Below are 20,670 nucleotides of genomic sequence, written 5' to 3' on the forward strand. Positions count from 1 at the left end.
CAAACAGCAAAGGGGTGGAGGAAGAAAGTCTTGTGTAGAGAGTTGTGATTTGAGGATTTGATTAGTGAGCTAAAAATAAATGACGGAAAATAACTAAACCAATCAGTTATTTTGTTGCCAGTTTTTTAAAGTCAGAGGGACTAAGTCGGGAATTTTTCTAAAAAGAAAGCATTTCTTACTAATAGTACAAACACAAAACAGACCAACAACAAAAATATCTTCCGTCGGCTCTCGACTTTTGTTCCTCCCTGGGGGCCTTTATGGTCACATGTCTTGTAGATACAAAGTGTTACATCATCCCTATAATCTGGGGGTGTGCGTTACCAGCCACATTTCCATCTGCATTCAACGATGCCCTTTGTGAACTTTTCGAACCTCCACCTGTAAATACCGGATGTAAAAAGCCCAAGAACGATTGTGCGTGAAAGCTTCCATGTAGCACAAGCTATGACGAGAGCATGCATATTTCAGTCAAACGTATTCATAATTCAAAAGAATAATTCATGTCACACAGGCCCTTCATGGTACGGCCAGAGTGCACACTGGTGTGTTAATTATTTATTTATTACCTACACTCACAGCAACTGTATCTGTAACAATAATTGTAATAAAATGTGACTCCTCCAAAAGGGCGCCAAGAAAAACCACCACTCAACAAATTATTAGCTAAAACACAATGCACATTTTTATTATATTTAAATATACAGTGATAATAATTGCTCTAGGTAAAATGACTCTAAATTATTTTACATTTCATTCAGATTCTTCGCAGTGTTTACAGTAGCAAAACTGTAAATATATTTGTCTTATGTATATACAGTATGTATATCATGGTTGATTAAATAAATGAGTCACAAAGGGGTTAAGCAGAGGTTACGGTGACAGAGGTTACAGCAGTGAACACCTTTCCTTTGGCCCTGCGGTCCGTGTTTTATCTCCATGACGACTCTCGGGATGTCACGACTGCAAGACACACAAAAATAAGTGGGGATGATGCTATCCCTCTGTTTGGAAGACATGTTTCAGCTAAGACACAGCAGGAGAGAGACCGCGGTGGGTCCAAATTTTCACCTGGCTATGAGACCCACGCCACTAGTTATCGGGTTCATTTCTTTACACGCCGGGGGGGGGTTGTTAATTATCACCGTCTTGCAGTCAGAGTCGCATTTCTAGACAGGATTGGTTCATGCAAGATGTTGTATAATCCCATAAAGAAATCCCCAAACACACTGCACACTCCAACACACTTTGACCTGCCAGCATAACAGAGACACATAATAGGATGCTGTGTGCTATGGAAACGTCCAAATTGGTCTAGGTGGTTTAAATGGTGATTTGGGGATAACAGTAACCCAGACATTAGCTTCATATACTGCTTGATGTTCGTTTGAAGGGTTTAGGTAACAAAGCTCATCCTAAATCTGCTGTACACGTGTTATGACAGGTCAAAGGTCAAGGTGTGTGATCACAGCAAAGAAAACAAGGGGCATCCACCCCAAAAGGAGAACCAGAAAAGAATCTTGAGAAACCTTGGCCTTGTTGCCCCTCTTTTGAAATGTTTCCCCTCTTTTGGCTTAGAGTTCGGAAAGAAAATGTGATTGGCAAAGCCCCCTTGAAATAAATTGATGTCCAGCAGAGCGAAGATAGAGAACAGAAAGAGACATTTCTCTGCAGGCAAACCAGGGCCAAGGTTTCACACAGGAAGAGAATGGGACAGTGCAATACATTTAGCAGAGACCTTCCATGAAAGTCTCTTGCTCTTTGGAAGTCAAGCGTCACCAAAGTACGAGGCATTGTATAGACACAGCCCCCTCGCCCCTTATGAATGCTATCCATACATACAAGGCAAACTGAAAAGGCATTGTCCTCCCATCTTTCAATGTCACAGTGTAAAAAGAGCACTACAAACAGAATGTCTTCTACAGTCATTCCCGGGGCGATCAATGTGCTACATGGAGATGCGGTGAAAAGTGGACCCTTGTTGATTTGGGGGTTGGGAAAGGCCGCTCTGTATTACAGAGAGGAGGGGGTGGTGTTAGGAGCGGGTTCCCATAGGTATTAGAGTAAAACCAAAGCAGCTACTGTTAGTCCGGATGCAAACAGTGAGAGACAAGAGCAGAAGAGACAGGAGACATCATGAAAGGGTAGACACACCCACTGGATTAAAGCAGGAACACTTGAGAAAACGGAAGAGGGGACGCGTTAAATAAACTGTTAAATATAGCAAATAAGACAGGAATCAGCCAAGGCCCATGCGTTATGTGCTGAAGGGAAGTCGTTCAGTCTTGAAAGGTGGAACACAAGGAAGAGGCTGAGCAGGAAGCAGGGATCCAGCACACAGGAGATTCCCCCACCCGACACCAAACAAACGGCAGCTGCGACCTTAAAACCCAGTCAAGTCAAGGGTTAGGGAAAGAATGAGGGAGGGCGGGGGGGGGGGGGGGGGGGGCTCTGAGACCAGGGGACGGGCAGGGCAGGAGAGGAGCAGAGCGCAATGGACTTGTCGAAGCAGCAGGGTCTCACACATACACACCCTCGGGGTTGAGACTGGACACTAGAGGGTTTTGCAGGTTGCGTGGATGGCCCAGGAACTGTTTGGCAGTGGGGCGGGGCGGTGTTTCCGTTGGAGTTGCACTGAGGCCTAATGGGGAAACAGCAAAAAGAAGTAGTCAGGCCAGTCGTCTGAATCCAACCCCGCAGAGGACACAACGCTCTGTAGCCATACCTCCATTCCTGTACCCATCCTGCAGAAAATGGGCCAGTTCTAACTGCTCCAGCTGCTCCTGAAGCTCTGTGCGCGAGTGGGTGTGCGCTGGCAGGACACCTGTCTGTTGTATGAACTGCTGCAGGTTACACTGCCTCAGCTCCTTGTTCAGCTCCTCCAGCTCGTCTTGCTTGTCCTGAGGTGGAAAAGAAACATGAATGAGCGGAGGGAAACAAAGGACCATTGAGAGCTCCCGTCAGTCAGCGCTGACTCACTGAGCGCCGGCGCTTTGTCTGCCTGTGAATGGGTGCAGCGTATGAAAACGCGGTGACCCAAATACGCCTGTTTTTTTCGGTAGATCTCGTTCTGTTCTGTATGGCTTGAGTGTTAAGCAAAAGGAGAATTGAAAGTATTTTCAGGAATGAATGTGTCATTTTTCCACTCTATAGATCACAAGCAACCTTTCACCATAAGGGGGCAGCAGAGTCTATACGTTTAGTCTCAATCAACCCACCATCCAACCCTTCAGCAACGATGAATCATACAAGTCCCCACAGTCACCATGAGCATACTTCTAATCAGATGCCAAAAGCCAGAGGTATATGCTTGCCGACGGATACATAAAAATGCTCATTTGCCATGCTGCATTTCAAAGTTGTCTTTGATCGATCGGATGTCAATTGGTCAAGATATTATTCCCCTCCCATGAATAAAAACATGGCGATTAGAGATGCGCCGTGTGGAGTGTGGCATCACCTTTACGCACACAGATTCGACTGTGATGCCTTCAAACAGCAAGGTCAATCAGTCTTAATCAACTTGCCATTGGCGCTCAATCAATGTCTCTGCACGCAGTACACAAAGCAGTATGCTAGAGTCACAAACTCCAGCATTTGTGCGTGTGTGTGTGTGTGTGTCTATAATGGCGGTCGGACTGACGCAGCCTGCTGAGGCAGCTCACACCTGCAGGTCTGCCTCCATTAGCCTAAGGACGGGAATGCTGTGCTCATCATCACCAGCACTTAAACATTCGACTGTCATCTTCAACCCATCTGCTGGACATGCACACCTCTCAATTACTATGAACTGAGCTGTATTATACTGTATCAGATTAGCGTGCATCTTGTTTGTGATGAATGCAAAACGAGTAATAAATGCCTGGGTGTAAAACTGCCTCTGTGGTTACTTTCTGATTATTTCAGTCCTGTTACGGCACAGTCGCGTACCCGGATAATACCTCTGTTCTGCAGCAGGATGCTGGCTATATAATTGGCAAATTGATCGTGACACAATCCCTCTCTGTTCCATCAATCTGGCAGTAAATCTGTTGAGTCAGACGCATCCCCAGCAGGATGACTGACAGAAAAGCAAATGTTAACCGTATCGTTAATGTTTTAAGCGGTTTTGCAGCCAGTTTGTCAGTGAATACTTTTACCCCAGTGGATTGAGCGATAGACACAAAGGCCAATGAAAACATGGAAGCCTTGACTACAAATGTTTTCAGCGTGCTCTATTTCCTCGAGGCAAAACATTCCAAACCATACTGCAATGATGACATCTATCAGCAGTTTTGAGTTTAATTTCCATTATCACGGAACTCGAGTTTGGAGCTTCAGACTGGCTTAGGCTTTTATTGATACAGCCGCATCCATGGCAACCACCAAAAGTAAACAAACAATGACACCACAAAACTACCATACGTTGTGGCTGAGTGGATCCAATAAAAGGGGCTTTTGTTCTACAAATCAATCCTCTTTAATCTCTTTTTCCATACACAGTGTACAAGGATATGTAGATACTGGCAGTGTAATGTAAACACCATTAGTAACCAAGTGTTCAGAACATGCATACAATATGATATCTGCCAACCCAGTTTGACCAGACTTTAAATTGTTCTTTAAGACAATACAACATTTTCATACAAGTTGGGATATGAATATACAGCATTCACGTCATCAAACTCTGTTGAATAATTATTCGTATGTAAAAAAAAAAATGCCACAATAGATCATGTGTTTGATGAGTCAAGTGTCTCTGCACTGCTGTTTGTTTGCAGCAGTATGCAGGCAGGAGAGGGATACAGATTCACAGTATGGCAAGAGGGGGGCCTGTGCTACACCCCTCGAATGACAACACGCAGGCTGATTTATAGCCCTTTCTCCAGAACCGTCACCTCTCTCCTTACCTGCATCAAAGACTCTGCTTTCCCAAGAGCCCTGTCGGTCTCAGACAGCTGCTCCTCCAGCTCAGTCCGTTGATTCTCCCGGCTCTGGAGCTCGGCCTTAACGGCATCCAGAGATTCCTCGGGCCCGTTGGCTTTACCCTCCTTCTGGCTTTCCCTCTGGATCTCTTGCTCGAGCTGCGCGGAGCGGACGGAGAAGTCGTGGAGCCGCCGCCCGCAGTCGTCGAGCGTGGCATGGAGCTCCCCCAGCTTCTTCCTCATACCTCGCTCCCTCTCCACCTCAGCCTCAAGCTCCTCCTCCCAGAACTGCTCGTGGGCCAGCTCCGCCTGGTTCCTCCGCGCCGCCAGCTCCAAAGTGTTCATCTCTTCCTGCACGTGAGCGTGGGGAACGGGTGAAGGACATGGAGAGGAGTAGGGGCGCTCCCAGGTGTGTGACTCCCTCTCTAGAGCTTCTAGCTGGGCCTCCATGGCCCTTAGTCTCTCCTGTTGCTGAAAAACGTTCCTGATGACCTCCTCTTTGGACGGGCCTATGGGCGGTGATGGCAATGGGGACAGCACGTGAGGGGAAACGGGACTCGGAGACGGGGAGGGGGAGGCTCTTTGCTCCGGAGAGTCCCGAGCGGACCTCTTAAACTGTTTGGCTTTGGTTCTAGGGGAAGTGGATGGTCCTAGGTTAAAGGTGAGTGCTTTCTTAGGCTGGCCTCGTTTGGAAAGCTCTGGCTCAGGATGCTTAGGCAGCGGAGGGGGGCTCGGCCTGTCCTGTTTGGAGGAGGGTCCGTCGCTGCTGCTAGGGCCGGTGCGGCGCAGGAAGAACTGGACTTCACCTCCATGCTGGCCCAATTTAGCCAGAGACTCCAGAGGCTTCTCTGTGGCCAACAGCTGCCTTTCTGTGTCCCTTAAACGCTGGATCAGAACGTAACGGCCTGTCTGACCTGGGGACAGAGAGGAACAGGGGGGGGGGTGAGGACAAAGATATACACATACAAGCTGAAAGAGAACACAAACTAACCGGGCCTAATACGCCCCCAAAATTGAAGAGACAGTCAAGATCGTTCTTCTCCTTTACTGTCATTAATGCTGCTGAATTAAATCCAGTCGTTACGCAAGTAGCGCTTGTGAAGGAATGACATCAGACGCATTATGATGATGCTCATACCTCTGAGGATTGGAAAGAAAGACTTCTTTGTAAGACTTGCAAAACATGCAAAAAATTTTGAAATAAACTGAAGTTTCCACAAGGACCTTGAAATTAGGACGAGGCCTCCCTGATGACTTGGCAGGCAGCTCACTCATGGAAGGAGGAGAATGCTAAATCTGGATTTATGTTGTTCAACGCTGCTGCAGCGTAAGGCTTGGATAAAGCCAGAGGAAATAGAGACAGTGAGCCCGTAAATCCAAACTGACCCCCTGACAATCCAACAAGAGAACTCAATTTGGGTCAGAGGAGAAGAAGAGGTGAGTGCATATTCCAATTTTGTTATTATCAAACCACTTTAGGAGAGATAAATCCATCAAGCACATAGTGCCGAGGAACAACAGCTTGGAGGCACAAGGATGACCTGATGGTTTCACAGCAGAGATGGCGCTCACCAATGGCCTGGGCCAGAGCGATGACCACATCCTGGCAGGACGTGTCCTCAGACAGGCCGCACACCACCCGCACCACTCCGTCCACCCACACTTTGAGCTCCATCAGGGACCAGGCGGGAAGAGCTGAAGGGCACGACGGTCTTCAGAACAGATCACTTCAGCTTGGCTCGACTCCACAACTCAACACTGCATGTCAGACTCTGAAAAGGGAGAGGAGAGATTCAGTTTAGGCGTAGGCTGATATGGTTGATGATCAATCCCGAAATCCAACTTTCCAGGGGGGGGGGGGGGGGGGCAGCAAGGTGGCATTTTGTTAAGTTCCGACTGGTTAGTTAAAAGCCTCGGCAGGATCTCGTGGACCTGGAAGCATATATGCCAATCTGTAACCCAATTAAACGCTCTGCTGGCCTCCTTCAAAGCCGTGATGATAGCTTACTGCCAAGGGGAAGGGACGGGGAAAGTGGAGCAACTCAAGTGTGTCTATGTGTGGGAGAGGGTGTTTGTGAGTGTGTGTGTGTGTGTTGAGTCCAGTTTGATCCCCTCAGCAGGACCAGAACTGGGTCTCATCAGACTCCGTGGAGCAGATCAGCAGTTTGCCTTGCATGCGTCGAGGCAGCAGGTTTTACCAAAATGAATGAATGAATGAATTCCTTCTCTCTCTCTCTCTCTCTCGCTGTACTTTTATAGCTAAGCTTTAAAAATGGGGTAATGAAATCCTGCAGTGCTCATTTAAAAAAGTGAAATGCCTCGGGCGTTGGCAGGATTAACTACCAAGCTTGGCACAGTTAATGATACTTTGTAGCCTAGGTGGGTAAAAGACAACCCTTCACCCAGAGTCAGACAGATGGCGTTCTCTTGCTGCCGGTTCTCACTGGGAGGCGTTGGATGCTGAGCCCCACCATTATCTTGCCCCTCATTCAAGGCCCGGCTCTGCTCCGCTGGCTGCCTATAGGGAGCCGCTTCGGAGGAATGCACTGACTTCATCTGCCAGCCGGAGGAATTCCTGCTTTTCATAACAAAGCCCTGACCCCCCCCCCCCCCCCCCCGTCTGCCGCTGACCTGGCTGACCCACACAACCATTACTTTTCCGCTGTTTGGACGGCAAATAGAGAATCTGCTGTGGAGCAACAGCCGATCTGATGTGGCAACAGCGTCACACAGAACAGCTCAAATGACACCGCGTACGTACGCGGAGCGGCGCGGGTGGGTGTTATGACGGCACACAGCTTAGAGATACATATCAAGATCAACATCTGGAGAAAACGTTGATATGTAAAGGGAGGGCTTTCCTAAATCAAACACTGAGAAGACAATACGCGTCGTTGAAAGGAGCAGTGGTGTGTTGCAATACGTAATTGGGTCGAACTGGTTGAGTGACGCAGTCAGTCAACAATCATTTGCTTCGGCTGTGAGGTTTTTTTTTTTCTTCTTCTTGTTTTTCCTTTTTTTCCATGCAGGGGTGAATAGGTTTAAACATTTAAACAAGTCCTCAGGTCACATGCAGTGCCACATTGGAACCAAAATCTAACTTAAAATGACCTAAACTGTGTGAAAAATGATTACAAAGATCTTAGAACTTAAAATACGTGGCGGCATAACATTTCCCTCCCCCATGGTGCTTAGCTCCTGTCCCTCCTGGCTGGTGAACTGTGATGATCTGCACCAACAGGAAACAAATAGGCCTGTGAGTTTCGGGTTGCGATCTGTTCCCTTTGTCACAGGCACAACAAGGCTGAGAAGCAGACAGCTCCTATTTCTCAGCGCAGCGCCGGTGCAGAAGTTGTTGAAATACAGGAGCACCTTCACACTGTCAGCGGAATGCAGTCCACAATGTACAAATCTTTTCGGAGTGGCTCAGACGCAAAAATTCCACAAAGAAGCCACTTGAGGGGCTCAAATTGAATAAATAAAACGGACCTCTGTGTGACAAAAGGGAGAGAAAGAGAGACAGTGAACAAGACAGACATGGGAGAGAATACATATGGGTGGGGGGTGGAGTCGGGGGGGGGCTGACAGATAAGGCTGATTGGAGCCATGTGCCATTCCCTCCGTCAGCGCTCACCCGTCCAGCTAACCCGCTTTGCGTCTTTCATCACCCTGTCTGTCTCTCTTTAACCCACACACAAGCGCCAATGCACAAGAGTTGGTGGAGCTGGACGGACACACCCACCATCCTCTATTGGGTTTATAGGTGAACCATTCATCTCCCTTTTATTCAGGAGGCAGAGTTGAGAAATTGGCGTTAAAGAGTAAAGATCTTCAGGAAAATTCCATGTCTTGTTATTGCACTGCGGCTCGTGAACACCTGAGCCCCGAGGCTACCTGGAGTGTGCGTACGGGGTGTGTGATGTGTGTGAGCGTGTGTGCACGGGACGCACAGTACTCTGCGTCATGCTCCTGCATCGGTCAAAGGTTGGGTTCGCTTGCATTCATGTATGAGCCTGTGTGTGTGTGTGTGTGTGTGTGTGACCTGCCATTCATGTGTGCTCTTGTATTAGTGAGATGTGGCTCCAGTGATTTGTGTGCTATCTCCGCGGCAACAGAAGTCCAGCTAACAATAGCGGCAGTAAAGGGGCAGCGTGTGCATCACAGACAGATAAACAAGCACACAGAAGCACAACAAGCAGGCACTGTTATCCCTATAAGGATCAACAGAGACAATAAGTCCCTGGCCCTGGCTGCTTAAAGTGGACATAATCGTTTTTTGTTGTTAAGAGGACAATGGACAGTGGCGGGTGAAGCTGTGTCCTCGGTGCCACAGGTTGGCAGGGACGAACAAACACTCAAAGAGCCAGCAACGCGCTGGAAGCTCCACGCTCTTCACACAGTTGTTGCCTCTTTTGTGCCCCCCCCCCCTGGCAACGCTGGCCCCGTCTGCTGTGTCCACATGCTGGCGCAGATAAAAACTCCTAAAAGGGGAGAACAGATACTCTCTTTTGTCCTCCATGACAACTCAGTGTTCCTCCTCCCTCTTCTTCGCCATCCAGCGTTTCGGAGCACAAAGCGAGCGCATGTGTTGAAGGACAGAAGAGACCAAGCGCAAACAAAGGGGTTCCCAAACTTCACCGGAGTTGAGTGCAGCAGAAAAACCAATTCATAATAGCAGGAAAATGATCCGTTTGCTTCGCCAATTAGAACGATTTTCTCCGTGGAAGAACTTGTGATGAATCAGATGGAGATTCCCAGCGCGGCTTCATTGAGCGGCGGCAAGAGAAATGTGTAGTTCCTGCCCGAAACAATTTCTATAGAGGCGTCACACTGTAGAATCAAATGCACAAACACAACCGTTGGCATCACACCGCGACACGGAAGGAAGCGCATGCAGTGACAGCGTAACTCGTAACGTGGAGAAGTCATAATGAGCTTCAGTGCCTGCAGTCAGAGAGCAGGAAGTGGTGCACTGGGCACATCAGGACACCAGATCTCAAATCGGAGGGTTTCTATTGGCCGATGTTAAAAGTAAAATGACTTTCAAATGCAGACATACCTCTCACGCAGAAAGATTATTTGCATTTGTAAGGGTGACAAGGCAGTAAAATGTTGGGAAAGTAAAGTCGAAGCTGGAGGCTTTTTCTCGTCTACGTGGCGTTAACAAAACATCAAACAGCATCCAGTTCTCTTTGCGGTTCGTGAAACTTGAAAAGAAAACTGGGTTACGTGTACTCTTGTTACGCTTCCAAGATAACATTGTATTTGTGTGCCAACATTAGAGCATGCCTGTGTTTTGCTGTGACGGAGACGGTGACTTCTTCTTCTTCTTCTTCTTCTTCTCAACAGAGGGCCGGGCTGCAGCGGGATCCTCAGACATGCTGCCTGTTAATTAGACTGAACGGTTGCCTGCTTCCCCGCTAACGGAGCCTCACTGAAGCCTCAGCACACCTCATGAATAATGCATCTTTTCTTTTTCAAAGCGCGTTCATTTGGCAAAAGTTTTGCGGTGCGAAATCCAAACGCTTGTGAACGACCAACTCTTTGAAAATGCCGCCTGTATTTCTCCTCCATTGACATGCTAATGAGAATCAGAAACAGCGCTAATAAGCTTTAGTCGTCATACTTGGATGCAGGGAACTGCAGGCTGCAGCCTTCTCCGTCATACCGATTGACTCCTCCAAGTGTGAAATCTTAATGACAGTGGATCAGTGGTTCATCAATGCAGGGGACACCTTCGCCTTCTATAGGCAGCGGTACTAATTATTTACAAAGGCTGACGTGCAAACAAAATGTTCGTGACTGAAATCCCAGAAACGGGATGAACGCATGTTCAATCGGGAAGAAAAAAAAAAACACACACACACACACACAGGTACTGCAATCGCTGTGCATGTAATTGATGACTCGGGAGGGTTTAAAGGTGGATGTCGATTAGTCTCGGTTGATCTGAAGGGAGCCTCGGCACGGCAATTCAAGGTCTGGCACCATCACCTGTGGCTGTCATTACCACTTCAGTCACACTGTGTAAAACAGCACTTAGAGTGAAATCCCAGCCATCATAAATCACCAGCATCACTCACTCAAACAGATGGCCCGAACCACAGGAGAGAAGGAGGCGGAGAGAGGGTGAGAGAAAATGATATTTATTTAATTTCAACATTTGAAAAATGCCTAGAAGGTAGTTGTGTTATTTTAACTCTGGGAAAAGTATAAAGAAACCCCGGATCTGTTTTTATTTTTTATTTTTTATTTAGCCATAAGGTATTTGGACTCAATAGTTTACATAGCCTTGGCCACAATGGTCCGGGAACCTTTTGATAGTCAGTTTTACCGTAAAAAACATAAAACGAAAACACTGTTTTCTCGTTTTTCATTTGAAACCAAAAGCGGTATAACGGTAGTGGGAACGTTTTCTGGTTTTTGACATTTTCTTGTCATATTTTGACACAAATATAACATAGGATGTGTACAACAATGGTTGCAACATCCAATTAAATAAACAGCTTTAAATCCATATGTAATAACCTAGATAAATAACATGAACACAGTTAAATATAATAAAATGTATGGTTTAAATACAAGTATTCTGCCACCTATTGGTGGAGATGTGAACACGTTTACTCTGCATCTCCTGTGCTCTGCCTTCACTGAAGCAACACAATGCATGGAAAATAAATTCATTTATATTGATTAATGCATCGCTGACCAATTTCTAGCATACAACCGCTCCATTGCGTTGATTCTTACTGCGAAAATTGACGTACTTCCGTTTTACCGCCTTTGGTTTCAAACGAGAAAACAGTGTTTTCGTTTTATGTTTTTTATGGTAAAAAAGACCAGACCCACAATCAAACACATTATTCATCTCACAAAGACCGACTCACACCTGATTCGGCCTTAGTAATTCTCTCGTTCTCTTCAATCCTGGTAAAAGGAGCGCGGGCGAGTACATTAGAGACCTGAGGATTTGTTCTCACGGATCCATCCACAGAGCCAGCGTCTCGTGGTGAGCATGCTAATGCAGGACTGCACCTGTCCTGTGGAAGGTCGGCCCGAGGTGGTCTCTACCAAGAGCGGGCTTTTCCCTGCGAGTACGGGATTCCGTACTGGTGGTTGAGCCGGAGGAGAAGGGCTCTCGGGCTGCGGATGGGCACCCGTATGTAATTATATACTCCCGTCCTGACTCGGCAATACTTGCAAGGGAAGGAGGACAATGCTCTGTTCCCAGCCACGCTCCCATGTACACAGCACACACACACTAGAGAGCACACACACGCATAGAGGCTGTGCAGTAAGTACACGCACACGTATACACGTACACTCAGACGGACGTTCACTTATCATCATCACAAGTCCAAAATAACACGTTACAGAGATAGAAGGCAGAGAGCGGCTGGCTCCAACTTAAAGAGGCTCCGTTTGGAACTCAAATAACAAGTAACTGTCCATGGAAACCTACTCATTTCGAGGTGCAATATAGACTGAACACGGGGTGGAAATGAGAAGCCTTAAAATGACTGACATGCTAGTTATAGTTTTTTTTTGCAGGTGCATGTGTCCCTTCCTGCTCGCCTTGTGTCATATTGGAGTCAGGAGGGCCCCGGCCTTCGGTGTCACAGGTTTGAAGCTCGACTCATTAGTAATTTAAAGCCCGCTTCCACGTCTGCTCATATCAATTATTCGTTCCTTTTTTTTGGTAGGGGAGAGGGGGGGGGGGGGGGGGGGGGATATTACAGCCTCCAAACACAATCCAAGATAGGGGCTCAAATAATACATAATAATAAGAATACAATCCTTCAATCTAAGAAAAAGTCATCTAAGAGATATAGTTGAAACTGCACGTACTGCAGAGTAACTGGAGGAAGGCTTTTTTGTCGGTGGCTGAGACTAGTGTTGGTTTCATTCCACTTTAATGCCATGCATTCCATCGTGCAATGTAGACTTGTCCGTCTTTATCTGAGCTGAAGGGCATATTTCCATTAGCAAGCCCGAGGAAATCCCTATCTATGTGTTGCTGCAAAGAAGGAGGCGCATAACAAGTCCGTCACATCATGCGCCGCTGCGATACATTTAAATTGAGTTTTATGTGAGGCAGTTATCAATCCAGGACAGAGCAGGTGCATATTGCTGTGCGAGGTTGGACCAGTGACATTACAACAGAAATGTATGACTCACGACAGAGAGAAAACAAACCTTTCAGCTGAATCAACGCGTTTAACAGAATGTGAGGAATTACACCCAGTTTCCTCCTAGGACATCAATCTCAGGTCAGGACATGGCGCTTCCCAAACTACTTCTATGACTAATGCCCTCCATTCACCTCTGGTTTTAATCAGACACGCCTTTGAAAACATAAAGCCGGAGTTCCTGACTGTGACGTAAGGTCAACAACTGCGAGGAAGGTTCGGGCTGTACAGATTAACATGTTGTTCCATTGCCAAGGTCAGCCTGCTATGTAAAACATCTCTTCTCACACTCCACCAATATTTACCGAGGGAGTTTCAACATACCGGGCCCTGGGAGACAGGGATACAGGTAAACACAGCTATGGAGCGGGAGAGACCGCCAGTTTCCAGGTAACCTACCCCCGGCGCGTGGAACCCTGCTACATGAGATGTTGTCTTGTCTTTATCATAAAGGGGATTCATTGCACTACAAATGTTGTTTTCTGCGCTGAGATAAGGTCGAAACCGGCGGGTTCTTGCACACCCGCGGTGTGGAATGCGCAATGTGTCATAAACTGTGAGCAATGTTTGACTTTAGGTAATAATAAAAGCGTTTGCACTGTGAACACACATCCCCTCCATTTTGGGTCCCACTGCTTTTTTAAGATTTTAGAGTCTTATTCTGAGTAAACCATGCATTAGTAGTGAAACGTATTTTATAACAGAGATTGAACCAGGGATAAGAGGTCACTCAATGCGGGAATATAACTAACCCTAAGAAGATACACAAGGAAGGAATAAGATATAAGTGAACATAAGGAGGAACAAAGGTGGTCAGATGGAGTCCATCTTTTCCTCACAGGCATCAAAGACATATTTCATGTTATGAGGATGCAGCGGTTCACCAATAAAGATTAATTATAGTATTAGTGATGAGAAACAGAATTTTGTGGGGGTGTTTAATCTTTTGGGAAGAAGACCAAACCACATTAAGAAGGGCTTTAATACAATTATGGAAGGATATTGTTATGTCCTCCTCAAGTTTATACCATACTACTCTATGAAAATAAAAGTCATCTGCATATTTCTGTATGAATAGAGACGCCAAACGACACAACAAACGCTTTGGATCTAAATCCCAAATCATAAAGTAGCTGAGTATGTGATGGACAGTGCTGAACAATACCCAGAATGTACTGAGGGGTCGATACCCGGCCCTAAATGTGCGCATTCACAACACAGAGAAAGTAAAGTATCGGTTTGTGTTGCATGTGGATCATATGACTGAGGGTGGGCCCCTCAATGAACCTGATTTACAGCGTAATGGGGAGGTGTCACACGGTTCTCTCCCTGTCATTACCCTGAGGAGGGGCAACAATCCTGCATATTATGGTGTGTGTGTGTGTGTGTGGGGGAGGGGGAGGTGGGGGGGGGGGGGCGTGTACGGACAGTCAAGATATGTAAGAGAAAAAGGTCGAAAGGCAGAGTGCAGATTTACGGCTCCTGTAAAGTCCTCATTTCCAACATCACTCAGGGGGAGGGGGCATGGATGCACACACACAGCTTATTACTAACGAGGCTGCTGATGCTACAGAGTTTAATACGTGCGATAAGTCCACTGCCCCTCTGGAATCACAATAGAGGAGAGGGGGGGTGAAGGGGAGGCTGGACAAGACAGGAGTGTTCGTTAAAGCTGGAACATTCAACGGCAGGCAAACACAAACCCCCCAGCCTGAAACATGTCAAAAGGGAAATGACCACACCGTTTTTCATCAACAAAATAACCGGAGGTCTTTCAGAATAGGACATGGTGGGCGATGGTGGAGGCGCCGGGCGGTCCGAATCCCGTGAGCAAGACACCTAACCCCCTAACGGCAAAATGTAACGCATGGGTTATAATGCGCTTTGGATAAATGACACGTCATGTAATGACACGTTTCATGGAGTTTACCTGAAGTGTAAAACCTCGGCCCGTTTGAGGATGCAGGTTCGACTCCGCCGAGGCGTGCAGGCCTGCGACTTGGAGCGCGTCTTATCCGCTCGTCTCTACGGGTGACAGGAGCATTCGCTTCGGTCCGTTTGTCACCGCGTCACGGGGAGCACGGCAGCCCGGGGCGCCTGCGACCCCCCCCCCCCCCCCCCCCAGCGCATGGCCAACAGATCACTCTGCGAAAGGTAGAGCATCAGTTTATTCCTCGTGCGTGCTGGAAAAGCGATGGAACGGAGAGGTGCGTGTGACACTTCACTGCAGCCCGTGTGTGTCACAGTCTGACAGAATCTTGGATAGTTATTCGGTGAGAGCTTTTTCTCTTAACTGTCTCCTAAAAAGAAACTACTACCTCCATCCTGTCACATGCTTCCAACTCATCGTGCTCTGATTCTGCACCTGCATTCAAGACACGGCAGCATGTCATGTTGTAATTACTAATGCTTTCACATTATGCAAATGTTTAAACATTCAGGATCTTCTACAATTTAGACTTAAAGTTGTCAGAAATAACCCGGGGTGGTGCTTATATCATCGATTTTTTCTATTCATTGCGAATAAATCATTTTTGTCAAAACGAATATCTGAATAAATTGCAGTTCTTGCCGCGTCCCGCTGCTTTGGTCTCCCTCCTGCTCAGCTCACCGTGTAACGGGAGCCGCCGTCTTCCCATTTTCTAGCTTTGCTTCTGATGTGCTCGATCAAACACATCTTCGTCCAGTGACGGGTCCAACCGGGTCGAGCCTGTCAAATCCACCTGCCTCTCTCCTCCACCTGTCTGTTGATTTAGTATCCCAGAGCCCGAGGCAAACGTTTTTTCTTTCTTGCTGGCGTCTTGACCCCCCCGTCCCCCCCGTCCCCAGCCACAGCCCCGCCTCATGGCCCTGTCCGGGGCCCTTGGCTGCGGCACCATGTTATTTACTGCCCAGAGAGCTCTGTGTGCAGAGACAGTCAACACGGCATGGCTGGTTAAGCTGCCCGCTCTCACACACACACACACACATCTACAGACACGCACAAACACCCTCGCACAGCCACATGACCATCCCAGGGGGCTGCCAGAGATGTAATCACCACACACGGTACAATTGAGAGCCATGGGGAGAGAGAGAGACAAACAGACACGGGACGTCTAAAAAGCCCGGAAACTACAACCTGCCTGTGGTTTCAAACTGTTACAAAAGAACCACAAAAGTGAAGCTTTGGGTTTGATGAGGCGACAGAGCAAACGCCTGTGAAGGCTAAAGTTCAAACTGACAGGACGTGGCAGCGTTCACTCAGGTGAACTTTACTGGGGGTGGAAACATACCCTTTAGGAAGACTAAGCTCTGTAATAACAGACCTCTGACCTGCACATGTTAGGTGACTGAGAGATTGCGGCTATGAGTGTTTGTCTTATAGGGCCTCAAGCTATTCCCACAATATTCCCCAAAAAGGTTGAGTGAAGACAAAAACAAGTAGAATGGCTTTCAGTTGGCTACAACTCCCTCCCTTCGGGATGTTTCTCAAACCTCCAGCTGGGCTCACAACCACTAACAGGCTCACTTCAGATTGCCCCAAAAATGTGTTTTTCAAGTGCTCCTGAAAGGTCAGCGTCTTAAGATCATAAACCGTAACGGCAGTGAAATTCTTTCTCCGTATCCCCTCCTTCCTCTCAGTAATTATAGCCTTCCGCCTGACAAACTGCAGTTCTGTTGTGTTTGTTTTTACCTCCTCGGATACAACAGGTGAAGCGTGTGTGTGTGTGTGTGTGTGTGTGTGTGTGTGTGCCAGTCTCCCTCTGGTTCTGCTAGTATATAACACCCTCCCTGCTTCAAGTAAAGGCACTGAAGTAGGGAAGGGCTTTTTCTTTTTTTCTTTTTTGCACTGTTTGGAAAAAAAATAAACAGTAAGTCAAAAGAGATTTTTTTTTGCATGACTGAAAATGTTCAAATGTTTAACAGAATGAGTATAGCAGCTTGCACAATAAAAATAGAACATTGTTCTTTATAAAAACCCTTTTGGGAAAAGTGTGCCATAGCAAAGTCGGCGGAGATGATTAATTTACGGGACTACTGATGTTGTGACAAATAGAAAAGTGGGTTGACTTTGGATTGAAAACAGGGGTGCGAGGGGACGACGGAGGACCGGGATCAATCTTTTATCACTGCAGTGTGCTTTCATCCCTAATGGATCCGACATGAGCAGAGCGCAGCACTGCCTTCCGTCACATTGCACAGGCAGGGGAAGGACGCGCGAGGAGCGCAAGTGGGGAGCAAGAGAGCAAGGGAGCAAGGGAGCAAGGGAGCAAGGGAGCAAGGGAGCAAGGGGGGGAGGACGGAGCAACACGTGAGGAAGAACAGACGGAGGGAAGGAGAAAGTGGTTCAAACCACCCTCCCAAAAATAATCACCAATCAAAACACGCAAACATGTTATCTTGGCCAACGTGCTGTCATAGCACTTCCAATTAGTCCTGCCCCCCCCCCCCCCCCCCCGGTGCATCTGCAGGACTTGGGGAAGCACTCCTGATAAGGGCGGGGAGGGGGGGGGGGGGGACATTAAGTCTCATCCCAGCAAGGAGAGTGATTTTGAAAAGTCCCGAGAGACTGATCGTCTTTATTCATTTATTTTGCCATGCGAGCTGGGTGGCAGGGAGACACTCTGACGGGGGGGGGCACAGGCGGACAGAGACGGGCGGACCATTCTAGAAAGAGACGAGAGTCCGTCTGCGTATGCGAGCGGCGAAAATAACATCGCCGAGAACGAGGCACGACGACTCTCGGGGAGGACACGGCGCTCTCTCTCTCTCTCTCTCTCTCTCTCTCTCCGTGCCGAACAGGCTCATTCATGTGAGAGCAAAATGAAAAATATTCAGGCAGTGAGGGAGGCACGAAGGGAAGGGGAGAGGAAATGAGCGCTAACCAAAACAAGGCTTGAAAGAACGCCGAAAGTTTTATAATGCGTTCAGACGGCCGCCTGCCGCTATGGTCTGTCATGTGATCGGCGCTTTGGGGAGAGCATCGTTAGCGCTCATCAGCACACCTTAAGTCACCACTTCTCTGCCTTCCACGGAGTGACTGGAGCCAGACGTGCTCAGGATTCTGTCATTTGGCGGGTTGAAGGTAACACGCGTACGATGCCTAAGATGAGAGGGGTTTGACAAGTCGCTGTCGCCACCTGGCACGGTTAAATGTGCAAAGGAGGATGACCAAGAGCACGAACTTGTGGCCCGAAAAAAAGGCAAAAACTTGCTAGAATTCAAATAATCATGGGAGCCAAGAGAAAGCTATGACATGGGGCTTAATCCACCTTTGAATTCATTTGACATTTGGGTCTTTCCCTCCGCAGACCGTTGTTATGATGACGCTCTCTGGAGCCGAGGTGGTCGTGTGAAACGCACTTAACGGAGATGGCACACGAGGCACTGACCCGATCGACAGCCCGCTCCGAGCTCCCAAGTTTGACAACGCCGCCATGTGCCACCGCCGGCCGAGAGCGGGTTTCTCACGTTAGTGTCGCCATTTGAGGTGGGGGACACGCTCATGCCCTCCACGGAGGAGGTGTTACTCCTACGGTGGTGGAAAGGAGCAGCAGACATGCACTTGTCCCGACAAACATTCACACAAAACGCTCTCTGACTAACACTGGGAGTGCTCCAAACACACACAAAAAAAGTGAAAAAACACTACTCCCCAGAGTGGAGTTTCACCCAAACAGGTTTGGGTCCTGTTTTTTTTTTTTTTTTCATTTTTCATACATTACACTTTTTTTACTTCAAGAAGTACAGTTCCGCTCCCCAAAGACACCAAGGAGAGATCCGCTCACATCAAAAACCCTCCACACCACGCTGTAACAGCTCCCTCAACGTGCAGCGAAGCCAAAGGCAAGATGAGAAACTTCCCGAGGCTGACATTCAAACGGGGCAAGGACACACACGCAAACAATCTGCCAACGAAAGCTCACCGACTGGGAGGGTCTTTCTCCTTTCTCTTCTGTGCCTTTGAGTGCTCTCGCTCTGTCTTCTTATTCAAGCCGTCTCTTCTCCTCGCTCCGGGGGGAAATCCTTTACTTGTGACAGAGCAGGAGGGCCAGTTGTGCGCTCTGGCGTGCGAGTCAGCGAGAGGGTGTGTGTGTGTGTGTGGGTGTAAGAGTCCAGAGTCCTGAGGTCAGAGGCGGTCTGACTCGGTCACGTAGGGGCATAAAGGATGCCGCCACTTCGGGAATGCACTTCTCCTGGGTGTCCTCGCCAAGATCTGAGGGACTGCTAGCGATCTCTCTCTCTCTCTCTCTCTCTCTCTCTCTCTCTCTCACCCCCCTCTCTGTCTCCACCCCTCCTCCTTCTCTCTGTCTCTCACCCACACAGAAACACCTCTCTCACTCTTGCTCTCCCCGCCCTGCCTTGTTGTGCTGACGGATCAGGAACCTCCCCCCTTTTTCCAGGTAGTTTACGGCTTGTTTTCCGCTTTTTTTTTTTGTCGCTCTCGGGTTACGGGACACTCTTTGCGCTCTACACCCTCCGATGACACAAAGGGCTACTTGTAAGACTGCGACACGAGAGATAAGAGCAGCATAAACTTGACCTCTTTGCATGCGTGCGCATTTACATACGAGTCTCGTGCACCAATCACAGCCCGAGGCATCAGACATCCACCCTGTGGCCTTCAGTCACATGAACAGCTGATTACATAAATGAGCCCGTCAGGTGATTCTCTTCCTTTTCCTGGAATGAGGTCATGGTCCGGCAGATCAGGTGCAGGTACAGGGCGTCTGCGCGTATGTCTGTGTTTGAGTTGGACAATAACCTGTGGGTGGAAATCAGGAAACCGACGCGACATCGTTTCCCACAAGCCTGATCCAGAGAGGGACACACAAGCCTGATCAATTCTTGCCACTAATACGTTCAGTCTTTAAACAACGGCACAATCCCAACCCTTCTATCTCCACGGCTCGCTCCCACACACAAACACAGGGCTAAAGCATGCGTGACCAATGCGTCAGGCTGAATGAGTTGGAGCCTCTCAGCGTGAGCAGACAGCCCTCCTCTCTCTGTCATCACATGTCCCGAAATCTTCATTTCACCCATTGTTAGCCTCTTTTTCTCCCTCACCTTCTTTTCTTAACCAGTAACTAAAGACTGGCCACTGAAAATGTTTATAGTGTAAATAGTGAACCTGTTGTATTTTTTTTTTGAGAGAGATAAAATCAATAAGCATGTTATCAGCTGTTGAATGTCTGTAAACATGGTATGGAATAGTTATATAAGCCATCTTTCAAAGACGATATCAAACATAAGTTTAGAAATGTGAAAGACATTTGCAGCATGTAAACTACGATGTCGCAGCTTCCAAATTAAAAAATATTATTGTCCGTCCATCTATGATAAGCCAATACCAGCAGTCCGGTTGGTATTTTTACCCAAAATGTCTTTTGGCCTTTTCCCAGAAACCAAGAGTAATTATTTTTCCAAGAATTGTTGGCCATTGAAGCCTTCCCTTAATTGGTTTTCCTATTTTCTTGAGTTGAGCAGAGGACAATTTAAACACTAAAACAAATGCATGCCACAAAGGAAGTTTCAAAAGAACATTTTACTTCCTACTCCATAGACGCAGGCCATCTGACGTCAGATTGCGT

The 20,670-nt window shown here is 47.7% G+C and overlaps 1 protein-coding gene across 3 annotated transcripts in view; it reads right to left on the reverse strand.

Moving 5' to 3' along the window:
- Positions 1-528: 528 nt before the first annotated feature.
- Positions 529-20,670, reverse strand: part of rassf7a (Ras association domain family member 7a) — a 28,489-nt gene continuing 8,347 nt past the window's right edge. For 2 of the 3 annotated variants that reach the window (XM_037450709.2, XM_037450711.2), the window contains 5 exons: positions 6,477-6,676; positions 4,890-5,818; positions 2,726-2,900; positions 2,534-2,641; positions 529-963 (listed from right to left, as the gene is read on the reverse strand). In XM_037450709.2, coding sequence (XP_037306606.1) covers positions 932-963; positions 2,534-2,641; positions 2,726-2,900; positions 4,890-5,818; positions 6,477-6,579 — 1,347 coding nt within the window. In that variant the 5' untranslated portion in view covers positions 6,580-6,676 and the 3' untranslated portion in view covers positions 529-931. Of the gene's footprint in view, positions 964-2,533; positions 2,642-2,725; positions 2,901-4,889; positions 5,819-6,476; positions 6,677-19,002; positions 20,349-20,670 lie in introns of those variants that run through there. The other variant, XM_037450710.2, reaches the window with a different exon arrangement.

The sequence above is a fragment of the Pungitius pungitius genome, chromosome 6, assembly GCF_949316345.1.
Source record: "Pungitius pungitius chromosome 6, fPunPun2.1, whole genome shotgun sequence".
In the NCBI taxonomy this organism is placed as follows: domain Eukaryota; kingdom Metazoa; phylum Chordata; class Actinopteri; order Perciformes; family Gasterosteidae; genus Pungitius; species Pungitius pungitius.